At 36.6% G+C, this 16,043-nt stretch overlaps 2 protein-coding genes and 2 non-coding genes across 4 annotated transcripts; all 4 read left to right on the plus strand.

Moving 5' to 3' along the window:
* Positions 1 to 1,132: 1,132 nt before the first annotated feature.
* Positions 1,133 to 5,952, plus strand: LOC127638805 (ATP-sensitive inward rectifier potassium channel 8-like). Its single transcript, XM_052120548.1, has 2 exons — positions 1,133 to 1,705; positions 4,155 to 5,952. Exons 1-2 carry the CDS (start codon positions 1,356 to 1,358, stop codon positions 5,053 to 5,055), a joined length of 1,251 nt encoding a protein of 416 aa, XP_051976508.1. The 5' UTR covers positions 1,133 to 1,355; the 3' UTR covers positions 5,056 to 5,952.
* Positions 5,953 to 7,183: 1,231 nt separating this feature from the next.
* Positions 7,184 to 7,324, plus strand: LOC127639303 (U4 spliceosomal RNA). The gene has a single exon (XR_007969946.1). It is a non-coding gene; the product is annotated as a U4 spliceosomal RNA (small nuclear RNA).
* Positions 7,325 to 8,285: 961 nt separating this feature from the next.
* On the plus strand, positions 8,286 to 13,480 carry LOC127638801 (N-acylneuraminate cytidylyltransferase A-like). The gene is made up of 8 exons (XM_052120543.1): positions 8,286 to 8,906; positions 9,007 to 9,149; positions 10,436 to 10,591; positions 10,817 to 10,950; positions 11,110 to 11,204; positions 11,463 to 11,634; positions 12,418 to 12,580; positions 12,824 to 13,480. The coding sequence occupies exons 1-8, from the start codon at positions 8,473 to 8,475 to the stop codon at positions 13,036 to 13,038; spliced, it is 1,512 nt and encodes a 503-aa protein (XP_051976503.1). The 5' UTR covers positions 8,286 to 8,472; the 3' UTR covers positions 13,039 to 13,480.
* On the plus strand, positions 12,002 to 12,142 carry LOC127639304 (U4 spliceosomal RNA). Its single transcript, XR_007969947.1, has one exon. It is a non-coding gene; the product is annotated as a U4 spliceosomal RNA (small nuclear RNA).
* Positions 13,481 to 16,043: the final 2,563 nt, after the last annotated feature.

Here is a 16,043-nt window from a genome sequence, read left to right on the forward strand (position 1 = left end):
TTTTGTATAATTAAAATTGCTGGAAGTGGCTTATACCGGAAGTGAGCCACATTTAATGTAGATATGGCGGCGCCCTGTGTTAGACAACTGAGAACTTTTAAAGGGAAATAGTTTGCTAAACAGCGACCCCTTCTGTTCAAGTTCATTATTCATGAAACTTTCCATCAACTTCCCAACTCGTCAGAAGATTGCTTTACTTTCCTTATGTTTTATTTTATTTTTATATTGCAATTTTAACAAACAGAGAATACAATAAAACACAATCTTTCAGATAACAAACAAGTTATGTCTCAATAGACAACAAGATAAATTATATAAAAAGTCTAATTAAGCTATTGAAAAAAAAGAATAAAAGTATATTACAAAAGAATACTAAGCATGGTACAAATTCTAGATGTTTTTATGACTTTCTTATTAACAGAAAATTGAGATTGTATTTAAATACAAATGCAATTCTTGTTTGAAGATGTTAAAGCAGAGTTTAAACGAATGTGTCTAAGATAAGGAAAAATCACAAAACACTTTTTGGACAATCAAGGCATTAACGTTACTCCAGAAAGACTGAGCAAATGGACACTCCCAAAACAAATGGCTTACAGTTTCAGAAGAAACTTCACAAAAAGAGCAGGATGTATCAATGTAACTTCTAAATTTCTGCAAAAAATGCTTGACATGATACAATCTGTATAGAATTGTATAAGATATTTCTTTATCTTTATTTGTTAAGAAAAATTTCTGATGGAGTGACCAAACATACGTCCACTTAATATCATCAAAAGCCCTTTACTTTCCTTATTGTTCACATTGCAGTGCACAGCTGACAATAGATGCGCATATAAAAGCATTTTACTCAAATAAGTAAATAAAAACGTATTTACTGACCTGCACTTTTTGCAATTGGGCACATGTGAAGGATATCTGTTCATTTGATTTTTTTGTTATTTTATGAGCAGTTTATTCTTTCAATCTAAAAGGATGGATAGCCTATAATTAATTTAATCTTTAAAATTAGTTTTAAAAGATGTTCCTCTTCAGTCTCGGGGTTCCTCACTGCCAGCAGGACATGTACCGCCCATGATGTGCGTCAAGACTGCGGCAGGATTACTGGAATCATCATTAAGACACTTTTTAAACTACTTTAAGCGGTGGATTGTGTTCTGCTCTTTCGAAATTGTATAAAACACGTAAGAACATTGATTGTAGTCTGACAGATTTTTATAACTTAGTTTTTCTCCTTCAACAGAGTTGGAGGGAAGATGCATGATGGGCATTAAACTGGATTTGCGTGTTTGACAGTCCTATTTGACTTTTGGAGAGGATTGTTTCTTGACCGTCTTCAGTGGCATGCCCAAATAATGTTGGCAAGAAAAAGCATAATACCAGAGGAGTTCACGCTCCCTGCGCTCATGTCGCGGACTCCCCGCAAGCCTGTGTTCAGGGACCGCGTGAACAAAGCGCGCTTCATCGCCAAGAGCGGCGCGTGCAACCTGGCGCACAAGAACATCCGCGAGCAGGGCAGATTCCTGCAGGACGTATTCACCACACTGGTGGATCTCAAATGGCGTTTCACACTAGTCGTCTTTACCATGACTTTCCTGTGCAGTTGGCTGCTGTTCGCCATGGGCTGGTGGCTCGTGGCTTTTGCGCACGGGGATCTGGACCCCAACAGAAAACACGGCGTAGAGCAATGTGTCACGAATGTCAAGTGAGTATGAGAAGTCGTTTTGAGAGATGCATTAACATATTGAACATTTAACATCACTGTGTAGTTAACATATGTATGTATGTTAAAGCAGCAAATGCTTATCAATGTAACTGCTGAATGTCTGTTCAGCAAAAATGTCTATAGATAAAAATGTCTATAAATCTATAGATAAATAAATAAAAATTATGTTACAAATACACCAGACGCCGACATTTTATTATGTAGCTAAATAAATGAGTATATAAATAAATAAACAAAGATATTTAAATAAATAAGTAAAAACATAAATGGAATAATATTTAGTTGGTTTTAAATATTTATATTTTTTAACTACAATTACGTTTGCAAAACAACATGTACGTGTTGACAAATTAATTGTTATTCAGCAATATTATATAAAATAATATATACATAAAAAATATAGTACTACAATAGTAAATAACAATAGTAAAATAATAAAGAACTATATATGTATTGTAAATAAATATATAAGAAAAAATAAATAAGTCGTATAAAGGTTTTGAGTTTTGTCAAACGTACAATATGCAACAACATAATTGTTGACAGTGAAATGTTCTTCTGTAAGCTCATCAATTTAAATTTAGATACAAAAAGAATACAGTATAAGAATAAAAATAAGCGAGATTAGAAGAGATTTTCAATTTTCTAGATGCCAAAGACCTTAAAATGTGATGATATTCTTGCATGGGACCCCCCTGCAAAAAAATAAAAAGCTTTATCTTTTCATATGGACCCAATTTTACTGTTTGCGATTAATAGATAGTATGATATTATAAAGATAACAAGTTAGTGAAAATAATAAGTCATTATACTAAAGCCAAAAATAAATTATTAAAATAGTATCTGTAAAATATTATCTCATAAAATATTGATTTTTTACTTACACATTAGTTCTGATGGTTAAAAAAGATTGCTGTCAATAAAATAAAGTAATCATGATTTCAAACTAGTTTTCAAAGCAGACTGATACAGTAATAATGTCAAACTTTTTCCCCCTTAATTTTTACACTTAATTTCTTTCAATTTTCTATGGACCATCTAGCACCCCCTTGTGCCCTCCCAGGGGTCCCGTACCCCAGTTTGAAAACATCTGACATAATAAATAGGCCTACTCAATTTGATCAATGTTGCATAGTGAAAACAACATCCAATCGAGAATAGTGGTTTCTATTAGTGCCGGACTGATATACTGATAATTCAGAATCGGTATCATAATGTAGTTTGTCCAGCAGAGTGCGCTCCGACTCCATTGTTTACAGAGCTGAACTGTCAGTGGCTCTGCGGACAGGGCGGAGTTAAGCGGTATCTTCTCAGTAAATTGCTAACTAGTTTGTGAAATACATACTGGAATGTTAATAACAATGACCCCATCATTTTCCCTTTTCAATATAACTAATATAACATTAACCCTGTCCTGTATCTAAAATAAATAAGGGGTGATAAATAAACATCAATACAACAGGCTGGAAAAATAGACATTTATTCATTTTTAATATCCTAAATATATATATTTTTAATGTGATGAAACTTGACACCAGGCAACACACCCTAAAAACTGCACCGTTAGATCGGTTTCATACTGAAGAGTCCGCTTAAAAGTTTTTTTCTGTCTCTCGAAAATGTAAACGAGTGTAACTGCCAACAACATCATATATGTCGAAAGGTCTGAAGCCTGTCAACCAAAACATGAGCTCATTGATGTCTTTAAGTGAGTCTTCTTTTTTATATTTTGTATTCTTTATTATAATGTCAGCATTTGGCTGATACTGAACATACAGTACTGATGTTTATTTAGCTTTTTATCGTATTTTTATTTATTCTTTATTTTCTCAGTATTCATTTCTAGAATTTGTTGACAATGTATAATAATAATTACAAATATTCTTTGATAAAAATATTTGTTTAAGCAGACTTCTGAGAACCTTTGCATAGTCATATCAGTGCAATAGTGGTGCACAATCCACATAGAAAAGGTCTGTTTTCATTCCAGCTCAAAAATTAGCTATATCAGCCACCATATCAGTAATCAGTGAATTTCCGCCCTCTAAAATCGGTATAAGAATCGGTCTCAAAAATTCCATATCGGTCAAGCTCTAGTTTCTATACTGTGGATAGTGGTGTAAAGGAGTAATGACTAATTGCTTGTGTGTAGAAGCTTCGTTAAATTATGCAGAAGCACATTAGTGAAAACTAATCTCACTATTTGGTGTTTTTATTATTACTGCGGGGTCTAAGGGGAGCTGCTCCCCACAAACTTCTAATGCCCCCACCCTGACTGACAGTGAAACAATCATGAGGCACTCTGCCCCTCAGACTGATGGCGAAACAAACATCGTTGCCCCCGCCCCCCATTTTTATACAAGTACCCCACCAAAGATTGCATTCTTGTACCGGCCCTGATGCCTGACCTTCTGCCCTTCTATTCCAGGTCTTTCACCTCTGCCTTCCTCTTTTCCATCGAGGTGCAGGTGACCATCGGTTTCGGTGGGCGCATGATCACAGAGCAGTGTCCCACAGCCATAACGGTCCTCATATTACAGAACATCGCAGGCCTTATTATTAATGCCATAATGTTGGGCTGCATCTTCATGAAAACAGCCCAGTCCCACCGGCGTGCTGAGACTCTTATCTTCAGCCGTCAGGCTGTCATCGCCGTACGCAACAACCGCCTGTGCTTCATGATCCGTGTGGGGGACCTGCGCAAAAGTATGATCATCAATGCTGTTGTGCGCCTTCAAGTAGTCCGGAAAACCACCACGCCGGAAGGAGAGGTCATACCCATCCACCAAATCGATGTTCAGACGGAAAGCGCCGTGGCCAGCAACAGCATCTTCCTGTTGGCACCCCTCGTCATTTGTCATGTCATTGATAAGGACAGTCCTCTATATGATCTCTCGGCTATGGAGTTGCAGTGTAGTGATCTTGAGGTGATTGTGATACTGGAAGGTGTGGTGGAGACCACGGGCATCACCACTCAGGCTCGTACCTCATACGTGGCTGAGGAGATCCAATGGGGCCACCGCTTTGTGCCTATTGTTACCGAAGAAGAGGGTGTGTACTCGGTGGACTATTCGAAGTTCGGGAACACGGTCAAGGTGGCTACCCCACCCTGTAGCGCCCGTGAGCTGGATGAGAAGCCCTCCATTCTGATCCAGACGCTCCAGAAGAGTGAGCTGTCTCACCAGAACTCTCTGCGCAAGAGGAACTCGATGCGGCGTAACAACTCCATGCGCAAGGGCAACACCACGCGACGCAACAATTCGGCACTCGCCGTGCCCAAGGTGCAGTTCTTGACCCCGGAGGAAGGGCAAAACCTGCTTGTTACATGACACGAGGCCTACGATTACTTGTACTTTTCATGTCCTCTCCAGTTTTCTCTTCTGTTCCATTCTGATATGTGTGATGTAGCAACATGAGATTTTGTTTCAATTTTGACATGGACACTTGCCCTGTGTGAAAGATAGCCTTACCCATTAGGGTCTCAAGCCTAACTGATATTATTTGCCATTATGTTCATTCAGTGAAATATTAAAAATGTCCATGTTCTACATAATTCATGTTATGATTATTAATTACAATAACAATAATGCATATGTGTGATTTATTCAACCCACTCCACAAAATAATTATTATGAACTAAATCTACTAGTCAAGTCAAGTCATTTTTATTTGTATAGTGCTTTTTACAACACATGTTGTTTCAAAGCAGCTTTACAGAAAATTGTAATGTAACAGAGAATAATGCTGTGATGTCTTAAAATCATCATTGTGTGGTTTAAGTAAGTAACATGATTTAAAAACATGCCTTTATAAAATTGAGCAAGCCAAAAGCGATGATGGAAAGGAACAAAAAACTCTTTAAAAAGTTAGTTTATGGAGAAAAATAACCTTGGGAGAAGTTAGGCTCAGCTGGGGTATCTAGTTCCCCTCTGGCTAAACAGCATGAATATAATGCCAATATTAGTTTTATATGTGTAGTAAAAGACTAGTTTTATGTAAGTAAACTGAGTAGATGTTGGAGGGGAATGTTTAACACTAAAGGATTGTGAATGAATAGTAAGTTTAATGATTAATTGTCTATAAGTCCATTACGAATTGACTTCGGAATTGCACATAGATGAAGTGTCCTTTTGTTTAGTTGATGAAGGCTACTATTCGGTACTGTATGTGTATTGTAACACACATGACCCACATTTGTTTTTCTCACATTTTCTTTGGAAACTTATTGTCTGTGTTTTGTTATTATTATTATTAATTTGTAATAAACTTAAGTTACTTAAGTTACTGTAGTCTGTAATCAGTGTGCAGTCTTCTCTCCGTGAAATAACTCACAATCATTTTAATAGTTGAAAGATAATGATGATGGCGAGCTGGCGAAAGTGTTGTTGTTGGTGACCTCTGGCGGTAAACTGGCGAAATTGCAGACATTCATGGTGACCTCTGGTGGTGTACTGGTAGAACAACAGGTGTGTACAAATGCACAAGACTTCTCCCTTACAAGCAGCCTTTAGTGCATTTCATCACGGCGAGACGGATCAGTGATTAGCATGAGCATGCGGATGACAGATGATGCTGTTAAAAGCCTCTAACAGATGTTAATTACCATCTCAAACGCTGACAGTGTCTGAAAGGCAGGTACATTTCACTCGATTGTTGAAATTATTTGCAGCACGTGTATTTTAGGTTCAAGTAATCGACTGTTTAGTGAGTTCAATGCATTCACTGACCTGGTAGTTCGATTGAAGTTATTATATAAAATAGTTATAATGACACATATAATTACAATTAAAAAAAATCACATTTTTACTGGATGCATGATATTCCCATGACAAGTTAAATGCTAATGAAGCTGCAGTTAACTGAAACGGTGACCCATACCACTTCACATACGAATTAAATAAATAACCCGCATTAAATTGCCATGTACTACTTATAACAATGCAAGTTTTGCACAATGTTCAAGGTGTATCAACTTTTACCTCGCAAACTGAGGAAAGTGAGTAAACACTGCCCTCTGGTGGCCAGTAATGACATTAAAATGCTAGATGTCCATTGTAACTGATGATAAAGAGCAAAATGTATCACTGTTAAACAGCCACCAGAGTTTAACTAGAGAAACGTGGCTTTTATTTTCACCCGTATGTATCTATATTCTCTTAGTGTGGGTCTTAGTGGCACTTTGAGGGATTCGGGATGCACTGCGCATTTAGTATGCTTGATAGACTGCATGCTTCGTATCCCAGCATGCACTGCTGGAAGTTACCCTTATCCTACATTTCTATCAAATGCCTATTTAAACACACATTTATTTCACGAAATACTTCCACAACCGTATTAGCGATATTATCACACCTCAGCAAAGACATTATTTGCGTTACAGGGAATAGTATATTACAACACCGTTCAGGGAACTCGTGTGGTGTTTAGTGACGTGCTCTGTCTGCCCTCTTACTAGTCAGCTTTGCGCAGTGGCAGTATCGTAGCCTATGAGGTTTATCCGAGGCGCGATTATTGCTAATTGAAAACTTTACCCAATACCCCGCCGTGACGACTTGAAATATAGTCGGCACTGGCAATTTTTGACGGTCTCTCCGGAGACTTGTTAATCTGGTTAATAACAGATGTGATGATTATTATTGTAATATTAGTTTTTTAAACATTGTTAAAGGTATGTATCGTATAGTTGGATCACTAAAATTCTAGAAATGTGTGTTCATATAAACGCGTTAAGAAAAAAAGTAAATGCTGAAGCAAGGCGCTTCCGTCTGATGCGGTTTGTTAGATGCTTTTATGACATTTCTTTTTTACATTACCCATGTTTTCATTAGGGTTTTATTTGAGACTATTTAGGCTGTATAGTACAGGATTACCTGGTTGTTGTCTACGGAAGCACCGTAAATCTTGCGGTCAAAGCGCAGTCAATGAAATGTTTATTGTGCAATAATTAGTTGTTTTTTTTTTTGTCCTGAGGTAATATATATATATATTTATTTAAACATTTATTCCTGCTGATATTTTGTCTAAAATATGTAGTATGGGTTAATTACACTTATTCTGAGTAGGCCTATATTTACTTATTATTTTGTTGAGGAATAAGCAGTGACGGGCCCACAAATAGCACTTTCTATCAGTAAAGTAAATATAAATAGAATAGAAATATAAATAGAATATTAGGATAAAATAAAAACATTTGGTGCTTGGTCTCTAATAAATAAATAGAAAGTAAATCTATATTTTTTTATTATTTCTATTAATGTATATTCAGTTGGTTGAGCTGTTTTAACCACAGACGAAACCTGGAAAAACACAAATGCTAAAAAAAAAAAAAATCATAACTTTTCAAAGACCAGAAAACATGAGATGTGAACTACGCCACAACCCTGAATAAGATGCATATATTTGCGTGAAGTCATACATTGCAACATTTATTCGTTTCTGGCCTTTTCTTAGCTTCGTAGACTTTTTAGTGCGGTTTTGGTATGCGCTTTTTGTAGCAGTTGAAATGTGAGTGCGCACTGTTGATGCTGTTTACGGTAATTATTTGTGAAGACGTGCCACGTCATCTATGGTCATAACATCCTTGTTCATTGTTTACTTGGGCAGCTCATTGAATCTGAGTGAACAAGTCACCGTGAAACCTCTGCTTGGAATATTTGAACACTTTTATTTGCCCAATAATCCCATCCATACGCTTGGGAGTTTCTCATCCGGTGCAGTACACACATATTGATTGATTTGAGACAGAAATGGCCTCAGCAGAGCCTCGAATTGGCCTCGTCTGCGAAAATGACTCGAATAGCATCGTCGGCGAAACGGCCTCGAATAGAGTCATCGGCGATACGGCTTCGAATAGCCTCGTAAACGAAACGGACTCGAATAGCCTCGTAAACGAAACGGACTCGAATAGCCTCGTCAACGAAACGGCTTCGAATAGCGTCATCGGCGATACGGCTTCGAATAGCCTCGTCCGCAAACGAGCACTACATGAAGACAGTCATGGGAATAATTCCAGTTCAAAACGAAGGAAAGACAACTCGGATGATTCAAGAAAAATAGTTGCTCTTATCCTCGCCCGAGGAGGAAGCAAAGGGATCCCTCTGAAGAATATCAAGATGCTGGCAGGTGTTCCTCTGATCGGATGGGCCATAAGAGCAGCATTGGATTCGGGGGTCTTTGACAGGTGAGTGAGTGAGTGAATGGCGCGTGTGGTGACGTCACACATTGATTGACAGTACTGCATGAAAAGGACACACTGTTTTGTTCTGTGAATGCTCTTGCAGTGTTTGGGTGTCCACGGATCATCATGAGATCAAGAGAGTGGCTGAAGCTTGGGGTGCCAAAGTGCACATAAGGAGTCCAGAGGTGTCCAAAGACTCCTCAAGCTCACTTGAGGCCATTCAAGAGTTTGCTAGACAGAACACAGGTGAGAAAGGTTTGGAAAACAGGCTGAATGGCTTTTATTGCAGTCAAATTCCATTGGGTGGATAAACTCTGTGTAAAGGGTGTAACTACAGCTTGTAAAACAAGTGTGTCCACTCCTCCGCCAAGTATGCTTAACTTGGTTTTAAAGGGTGTAACAAATATAGGGAAACGGGCGAAACAATGTGTACCAAGCTAAATTTAGAAGTGGTTACACCTCTCTAATCATTAAAGAGCATACCTGGTCAGATCACCTACTCTGTCTTTTAATTCATATTGTCAATGAAAGCAGAATAACTTTCAGATCACTGAAGTTGACAACTGAATTTTTTCTTCACATTTTTTTCTGTTCATTTGAACAGGGGTTTTAAAACTGGAGTCTGGAGATGGCCGCAAAGGGTGATAGGGGGATTGCTAAAATATTTAGAGAAAATTGAAAGATTTCACAAAATGTATAACTGTGTAAAAAAAAAAAAAAAAAAGTGCTAATTTATTCTTATTTGTAATGTGTGTGTATATATATATATTTTCATAAATGGGTATTAACATATAGAGGACATGCATATTGTACATATTGTATATTATCATTTTTGGGAATTTTTTTCATCACCACTGTTGTTTTTAGCTTGCTCACTGATTGAATGGCACAATTTCCTGTAAAGCTGCTTTTGAATAATAATTACTGCAAAAAACACTATTCATATATTTGCCTATAAATATATTACAAATATTTAAAATTTCCTAATATTTTTTTTAATATTGGGTAGAAAACATATTCATATTTTGTAAAAAAAAAAAAAAACATTTACTTTTTTAACATTATACTAAACTTTTTTGGCTTCAGTACAATAAAAATAAAAGCTAATTATTTAATTCCATGGAAATGGGTCGGTTTACATTAAAATGTATACTGTAGCTGCCTTTATGTTTTAGGAAGGGGGTCCATCGCAAGGGAAACAACATATTTGGGGGTCCTTGGTGTTAAAAAGTAAAATTAAAATAAATTAATAAATAAACAAAACAAAACAATAAAACCCTGCATTACTCTGTTTGCAAAATTCACAATGGAAATAATTACTGGTGGTTTTCCTTTGACAATATAACTGACAAAATAGTGATGCTTCCATTGTAATATTTATGTTGTACCCTTCAAGTTACATGTATGCATTTAGCAGACACTTGTACCCAAAACAACAGCCAAACAAGATAATGTGACTTCAAATGACTACAAAATGAGACTTCACCCAATAAAGGCAGTTTGGTTACCTAAACTCTGGTGTTCTCTTGCAGATGTAGATCTCATCTGTAACATTCAGGCAACTTCTCCTTGCCTGCACCCCTACCATCTCAAAGAGTCCCTGGAGCTTATGACCAAACAAGGGTTTGACTCTGTCTTCTCTGTGGTCCGAAGACACCACTTTCGATGGCAAGAGGTCAAGAAAGGAGGTTTGTTCAGGTCTAATTTATAAAGATTCATATATAGACTTCAATAGATAGCAACATGGTACAATGTAAAGAATTGTATGCATCCATAAATAAGACTTGTCAGAGCTTAAACTTATGAGTGACTAGTTTTCAGTCTTGATCAAAGTGATTTTTACTCTTTAGGTTTAATTCATGGCATGTTGGAGTATCTAACCCTCTATTTATCAGTACACTCTCTCCTTCCAGGGTGTATTTGCACAAAACCTCTGAACTTGAACCCAGCTTGCAGACTGCGCCGTCAGGACTGGGATGGAGAGCTGTGTGAAAACGGCTCCTTTTACTTCGCAACCAAAGACCTCATAAATCGAGGGCTTCTTCAGGTAGAGTTTTTGGTAAAAGTTTGGCACCAAAGATATTAAATCTTTCAAAAATACACAAATGAATAATTCAGCTGCTCATTTACATGCATCTAATATGCTGCCAAAAAGCTTGACATAAACCTTTATGTGAGTGTGATGTTGTTTTGTTCCATTTTTCAGGGTGGAAACACGACATACTTTGAGATGTTGCCCGAGTACAGTGTGGATATTGATGTTGACATAGACTGGCCTGTAGCTGAACAGAGAGTGTTGAGGTAAAGAAACACTCACAAAAGAAGCAAACGCAATCAATTCACTCAACCTTTGTATTAGTGTTCATGTAACTACATGAGTAAGTAGTACTAGAGTAATACTACTTCAACAGCATCTATTTAATTTTGTGCAGCTTCTGGTTACACATTACCGCTATTGCAGTAAATTACATTAACATTTGTAACTTCATGCAGATTACATCAAATAGTTGTAACTTGTCAAATACAAACAAATTATGTGCGTGTATATGTATAATACAGGTTTGGTTACTTTGGTAAGGACAAGCCAGAGGTTGTGAAGCTCCTGCTATGTAACGTGTCTGGATGTCTGACAGACGGTCAGATCTACTTGTCAGTGAGGAAAGAGGAGATGGTTTCCATCAACAGCAGAGACCAGTACGGCATCAAAAAGCTCATGAGAGAGGGAGTGGAGGTCATTCAACTTTATCTATACATATAAACAACTGGTGTTTAGTGACCTTGTGTTACCGTCCCCTAGAGTATAACAACTCCCCCACCCCCGAACTGAACTACCCCCACAAAACAATTGACCACTCCTTTGGAACCATCCCCCAATATCCCATCATGCAACTGGGATACCTCTTTTTCTTGTGCATTTTAATAAAGTTTTGCTTAATTAAAAGACAAGTAATGCACTAGCAATTCACATTTGAATACAGGCATTTGTAAGAGTTTAGTTTTGTGCATTTTGGTGATACTTAGTGAGTTGGTCTGAACCACCATTCATGATCACAGGAGCTCAAGCACACTAGTAGTCAGACCACTCATCTGACTGGTTTATCTTTGCGCAGTGGCAGTATCGTAGCCTATGAGGTTTATCCGAGGCGTGATTATTGCTAATTGAAAACTTTACCCAATACCCCGCCGTGACGACTTGAAATATAGTCGGCACTGGCAATTTTTGATGGTCTCTATGGAGACTCATTTTTCTGGTTAAAAACAGAACATGAAGTCAGGCTTGTGTTGTACTTCTGATCTTGCTAAATAATCGATCCAGTTTCTCTTTATGATTATGAAAAAATAGATGAGTAACGATAGAAAATGCTAAGTCTTTTTTACATCTTTTTTTTATGTTCAATTAGTGGATTTTTTAAATAGTTTTCTCTAAAACTGTTGAAACACTTGTATTTTATTAGGATCTGTACCATTAACATATGCATATGTCTTGCTATAGTCTTTCTCTTGCTCCCAATAGGTTATTTTGTTGTACTCCCAAGAAGACTGCATTCCAAAGGCCTTAGCTGACAAACTTTCTAATAGAATGGGCTGTAAAGTCTTGCCGGTGGATGACAAACTAAAGGAGGTGAAGGAACTGATAGAGGATAAAAAACTGGAGTGGAATGAGGTGGCTTACTTAGGTGAGTGGGTATACTATTTGTGTCTATATGAATAAAAATGTCTTAATGATTAATTTCATGTGGCCAAACTGCTTGTAGAACTGTTGTATAACTTAAAGAACATTTGATCTTGTAGGCATGAAACAGTGCTATCATAATCCTTCATTTGAATAGCGTGCAAACACAATCTTTTCTTTTATATTTACAAATCTTACAAAGGAGGTCCTGCCTGTTTCATTGTTGTCTCTTCTCTCTGTGTATCAGGGAACGATGAGCCAGATGTGGAGTGCCTGAATCTGGCAGGGCTAAGCGCAGTACCCCTGGGCGCCCCAGTGGAGGCGCTCAACGCTGCAAAATACTCCTGCTGTAATGCAGCAGGTCACGGGGCTATGAGAGAGTTTGCTGAACACATCCTGCTGCTGAAAAAGAAGGCCAAGTCTCAGATGGAGCAGGACAGAATTTGTAGAAACACATTCTAGGTGCCATTTTACTGTGGAGGTTCAGTTTAAAACATGGACGGAAATTGAAATTTGAAATTGTTTTCTAAATTTTTATATTTAATTATTGTATTTGTTGCCAATGTAAAGATGAAGAATCAGTGTATTTAAAGTATTACATGTGTGCTTAAACTTTAACAATAAAACTGTGATGATTATGATGGTGATGGATATCCTTTGGTGTTTCTTTTAACAGTAATGTGTAAGTGTGGGTGTGTGTGTGGGTGTGTGTATATATATATATAATATTATAATTATATAGAATACTTTTTTTGATGAATGTATTTCTCTGTCTAAATATTTAATTATTGTATTTGTTGCCAAGGTAAAGATGAAGAATCGGTGTATTTAAGAATTACATGTGTGCTTGAACTTTAACAATAAACCTGTGATGATTATGATGGTGATGGAAATAAAAATTATTTCAAACATTGCATTGTGTTACATCTGTGCTCCTTGATTTGTCGTTGCCTTAAACTAGCTGTGTCTCGTTTCAAAGGCTGCGTGTAGGGACGTGTCCTTTGAAGGATGCAGTATACAGAGCGTCCTCCTTTAAACGAGATGGCCTTTGTAGGACAAACGTAACGTAACATGGTTGCTATGACAGCACGCCACTGTTTAAGAAGCTTGAGTGCTTTGAGTGAGAAGGGAACAAAGTCCCTCTGGAAGGGAATGCATGAGGTACATTTTAGGAGAGATATAATGATGTAAAGAGAAAAGAAAATAGATTTTACATGTGTACTTTTAGTCTAATACTTTATTTTAATTCTACATTCATATAACAATACACATTATGTACTCTGCACACATCTTCTGAGGTACTTGTTCTTGGGAATGAATATTCGTTGCGTTTGAACATCATATTTACGGGCAAATTGGTGTAATTTTCTTTTTAGACATTTCCGTTGAAGCAAAGAATTGTGGGTTGTGAGTGCCCATGAAGGATAAACCTCATGCATCCTCCTCATCGGATAAGGGTGTCCTTTTCCGCCATTTTTGTTTTTGTTGGTCGCCGAGTTTCTCAATATTTGTATTACTCGTTGTGTAAATATTCAGGGTATTTTAGTAGCGGAACACACTTTTCTAATTAGTCAACTAGCGGATGACACATGTCTGTTTTTAAAAGACGAGAAACGGGTCCCTGTTATTTTGGAGGCTTTAAATACATTTTCTAATGCTTCCGGTCTCACAGTCAATCGAAATAAAAGTGAAAATATACCCGTTAAAAGTCATACAGAAGGTATTGAGATCAAAAGTTCTGTTAGATATTTGGCCATTTTAATAAGTAAATCAGCCGCGGGTAGAATTGTATATAATTTTTCGCAAATGACACAGAAAAATCCATATTAGGAAAATCAAATGTCATCCCAAAGCTCTTTTCAAGTGGAAATTAAATGATCCTTCTCTTTCTACTTTTAATATATGGACTGGCATTAATACGTTTCTGTTAAGAGATTCTAAGCCCCATTTTTGTCTTTTCTGTGTCTATCTAGTTATTTTATGACTCTCTTTGTTCATCATTTAACAAGAAAGCCGCTAAAATTGCTCTGGTGATTAAAACAAATTATGGTTTCATTATAAGAGTTACCTCCTGATTTCATGAAGGTGACAATTATTATTATTATTATGAATTTTTTTTCTGTTTATTTTTATTAATTTATTGAATGTTTAATTTCTATTGCTTTATTTGTTCTGTGAATTACTTTTTCTTTTTAGTAGACTATCTCAGTTTAGGCATCTTGTTTGAAAATGTACTTTATTGCCTTGCTTTACCTCGAGTTTCCTTTTTCATAAGTTTTTTTTTTTATTGATTTTTTTTGGGGGGATATATACTGTACAATAATAATAGAAAAATAGACTTTCATTGTCTTTCATTCATAATTACCATGAATGTTAAACAATATTTGAAATATCTGAGTTGTTAAAATGTTTAAAAACATTCCAAATATATTTGTATTTTTTTATTCATGTCATTTATCTTTTATAATAACACTGTATGTTTGAATATCTTCAACGAAAATGAACAATAGTGTCTTTTATACAGCGATAGTGCTGATTAATAACAGCTGCGCTTGAATGCGCGAGCTCATTAACGTGTCACAATTGAGTCATCAGTGTCAAATGTTCAGTGGATTCTTGTTCACGATATACTAATTCATGACATAGGGAGCTGCCTGAGACAGGGTGATAGAGATCACCACAGTGTCTTGGAAGTTCCCATAAAAAATGTTTTGGTAGTTCTCCAAAATATACGCTAGAGGGCAGCCTTGTAAAATCACAATATGGTCCTCAGCGCTCCGTTTGTTTATTTTTAAATTATAATTACAATAAGCAACTAATATCATACAATGTCGACAAAGAATAAGTATCTTATTAGTTAGAGTCTTTCATAGAATGGTTGCAAAAATCTGACTTTATTTTGTGTGTTAAAATGCTTTCCCAAAGACTCCCAAAGTTTCTTTGGATCATAGGCACCGTCGCTCATTGATCAATGACAAGTAAAACATAAAAATGGCAAAAATGAACAATAATTCATTGATTTTATAACCATAATCAGATCCACATATAGCGAGAATAGCACATTTGTAAGATTAAGGCAGGAAAATTCAAATCAACCCATCTTCAGAATGTGATTAACCTTACTGCCAACCTTGGCAACCTTCGTGATAATCAGCAGATAATCTCTATGGTAACCCAGTTTTGCATACTAAAACTGTCTGATGCTCCAGAACTGTAGTTGTCTCTTAGACTGTCTCTTTACCCTCATGAATTTCTTTGTTGTTTGTTTGGAATAGATTACCTTTTTAGTTTTGTCTGTATGATGCCTGAACAATGATCGCCAGGGTAAAGCACAGAGGCCATTATGAGGGTGAGATTTCCACTCACCAGCTGCAAGTAAGACTCAATAAATCTGTTAATTTATTATTCCTCTTAATCTATGCACCCTAAGAGAGAGGGCAAACCCAATTAACTCTGTCGTCATCTCC

Source organism: Xyrauchen texanus, chromosome 47 (genome assembly GCF_025860055.1).
Source record: "Xyrauchen texanus isolate HMW12.3.18 chromosome 47, RBS_HiC_50CHRs, whole genome shotgun sequence".
Classification (NCBI taxonomy): Eukaryota; Metazoa; Chordata; class Actinopteri; order Cypriniformes; family Catostomidae; genus Xyrauchen; species Xyrauchen texanus.

Coding starts and splice junctions, on each gene's coding strand:
- LOC127638805 (XM_052120548.1), top strand. CDS start 1,356: ATGTTGGCAAGAAAAAGCATAATACCAGAGGAGTTCACGCTCCCTGCG. Junction 1,706..4,154: donor CAATGTGTCACGAATGTCAA/GTGAGTATGAGA, acceptor CTTCTATTCCAG/GTCTTTCACCTCTGCCTTCC.
- LOC127638801 (XM_052120543.1), top strand. CDS start 8,473: ATGGCCTCAGCAGAGCCTCGAATTGGCCTCGTCTGCGAAAATGACTCG. Junction 9,150..10,435: donor GTTTGCTAGACAGAACACAG/GTGAGAAAGGTT, acceptor GTTCTCTTGCAG/ATGTAGATCTCATCTGTAAC. Junction 11,635..12,417: donor TCATGAGAGAGGGAGTGGAG/GTCATTCAACTT, acceptor TGCTCCCAATAG/GTTATTTTGTTGTACTCCCA.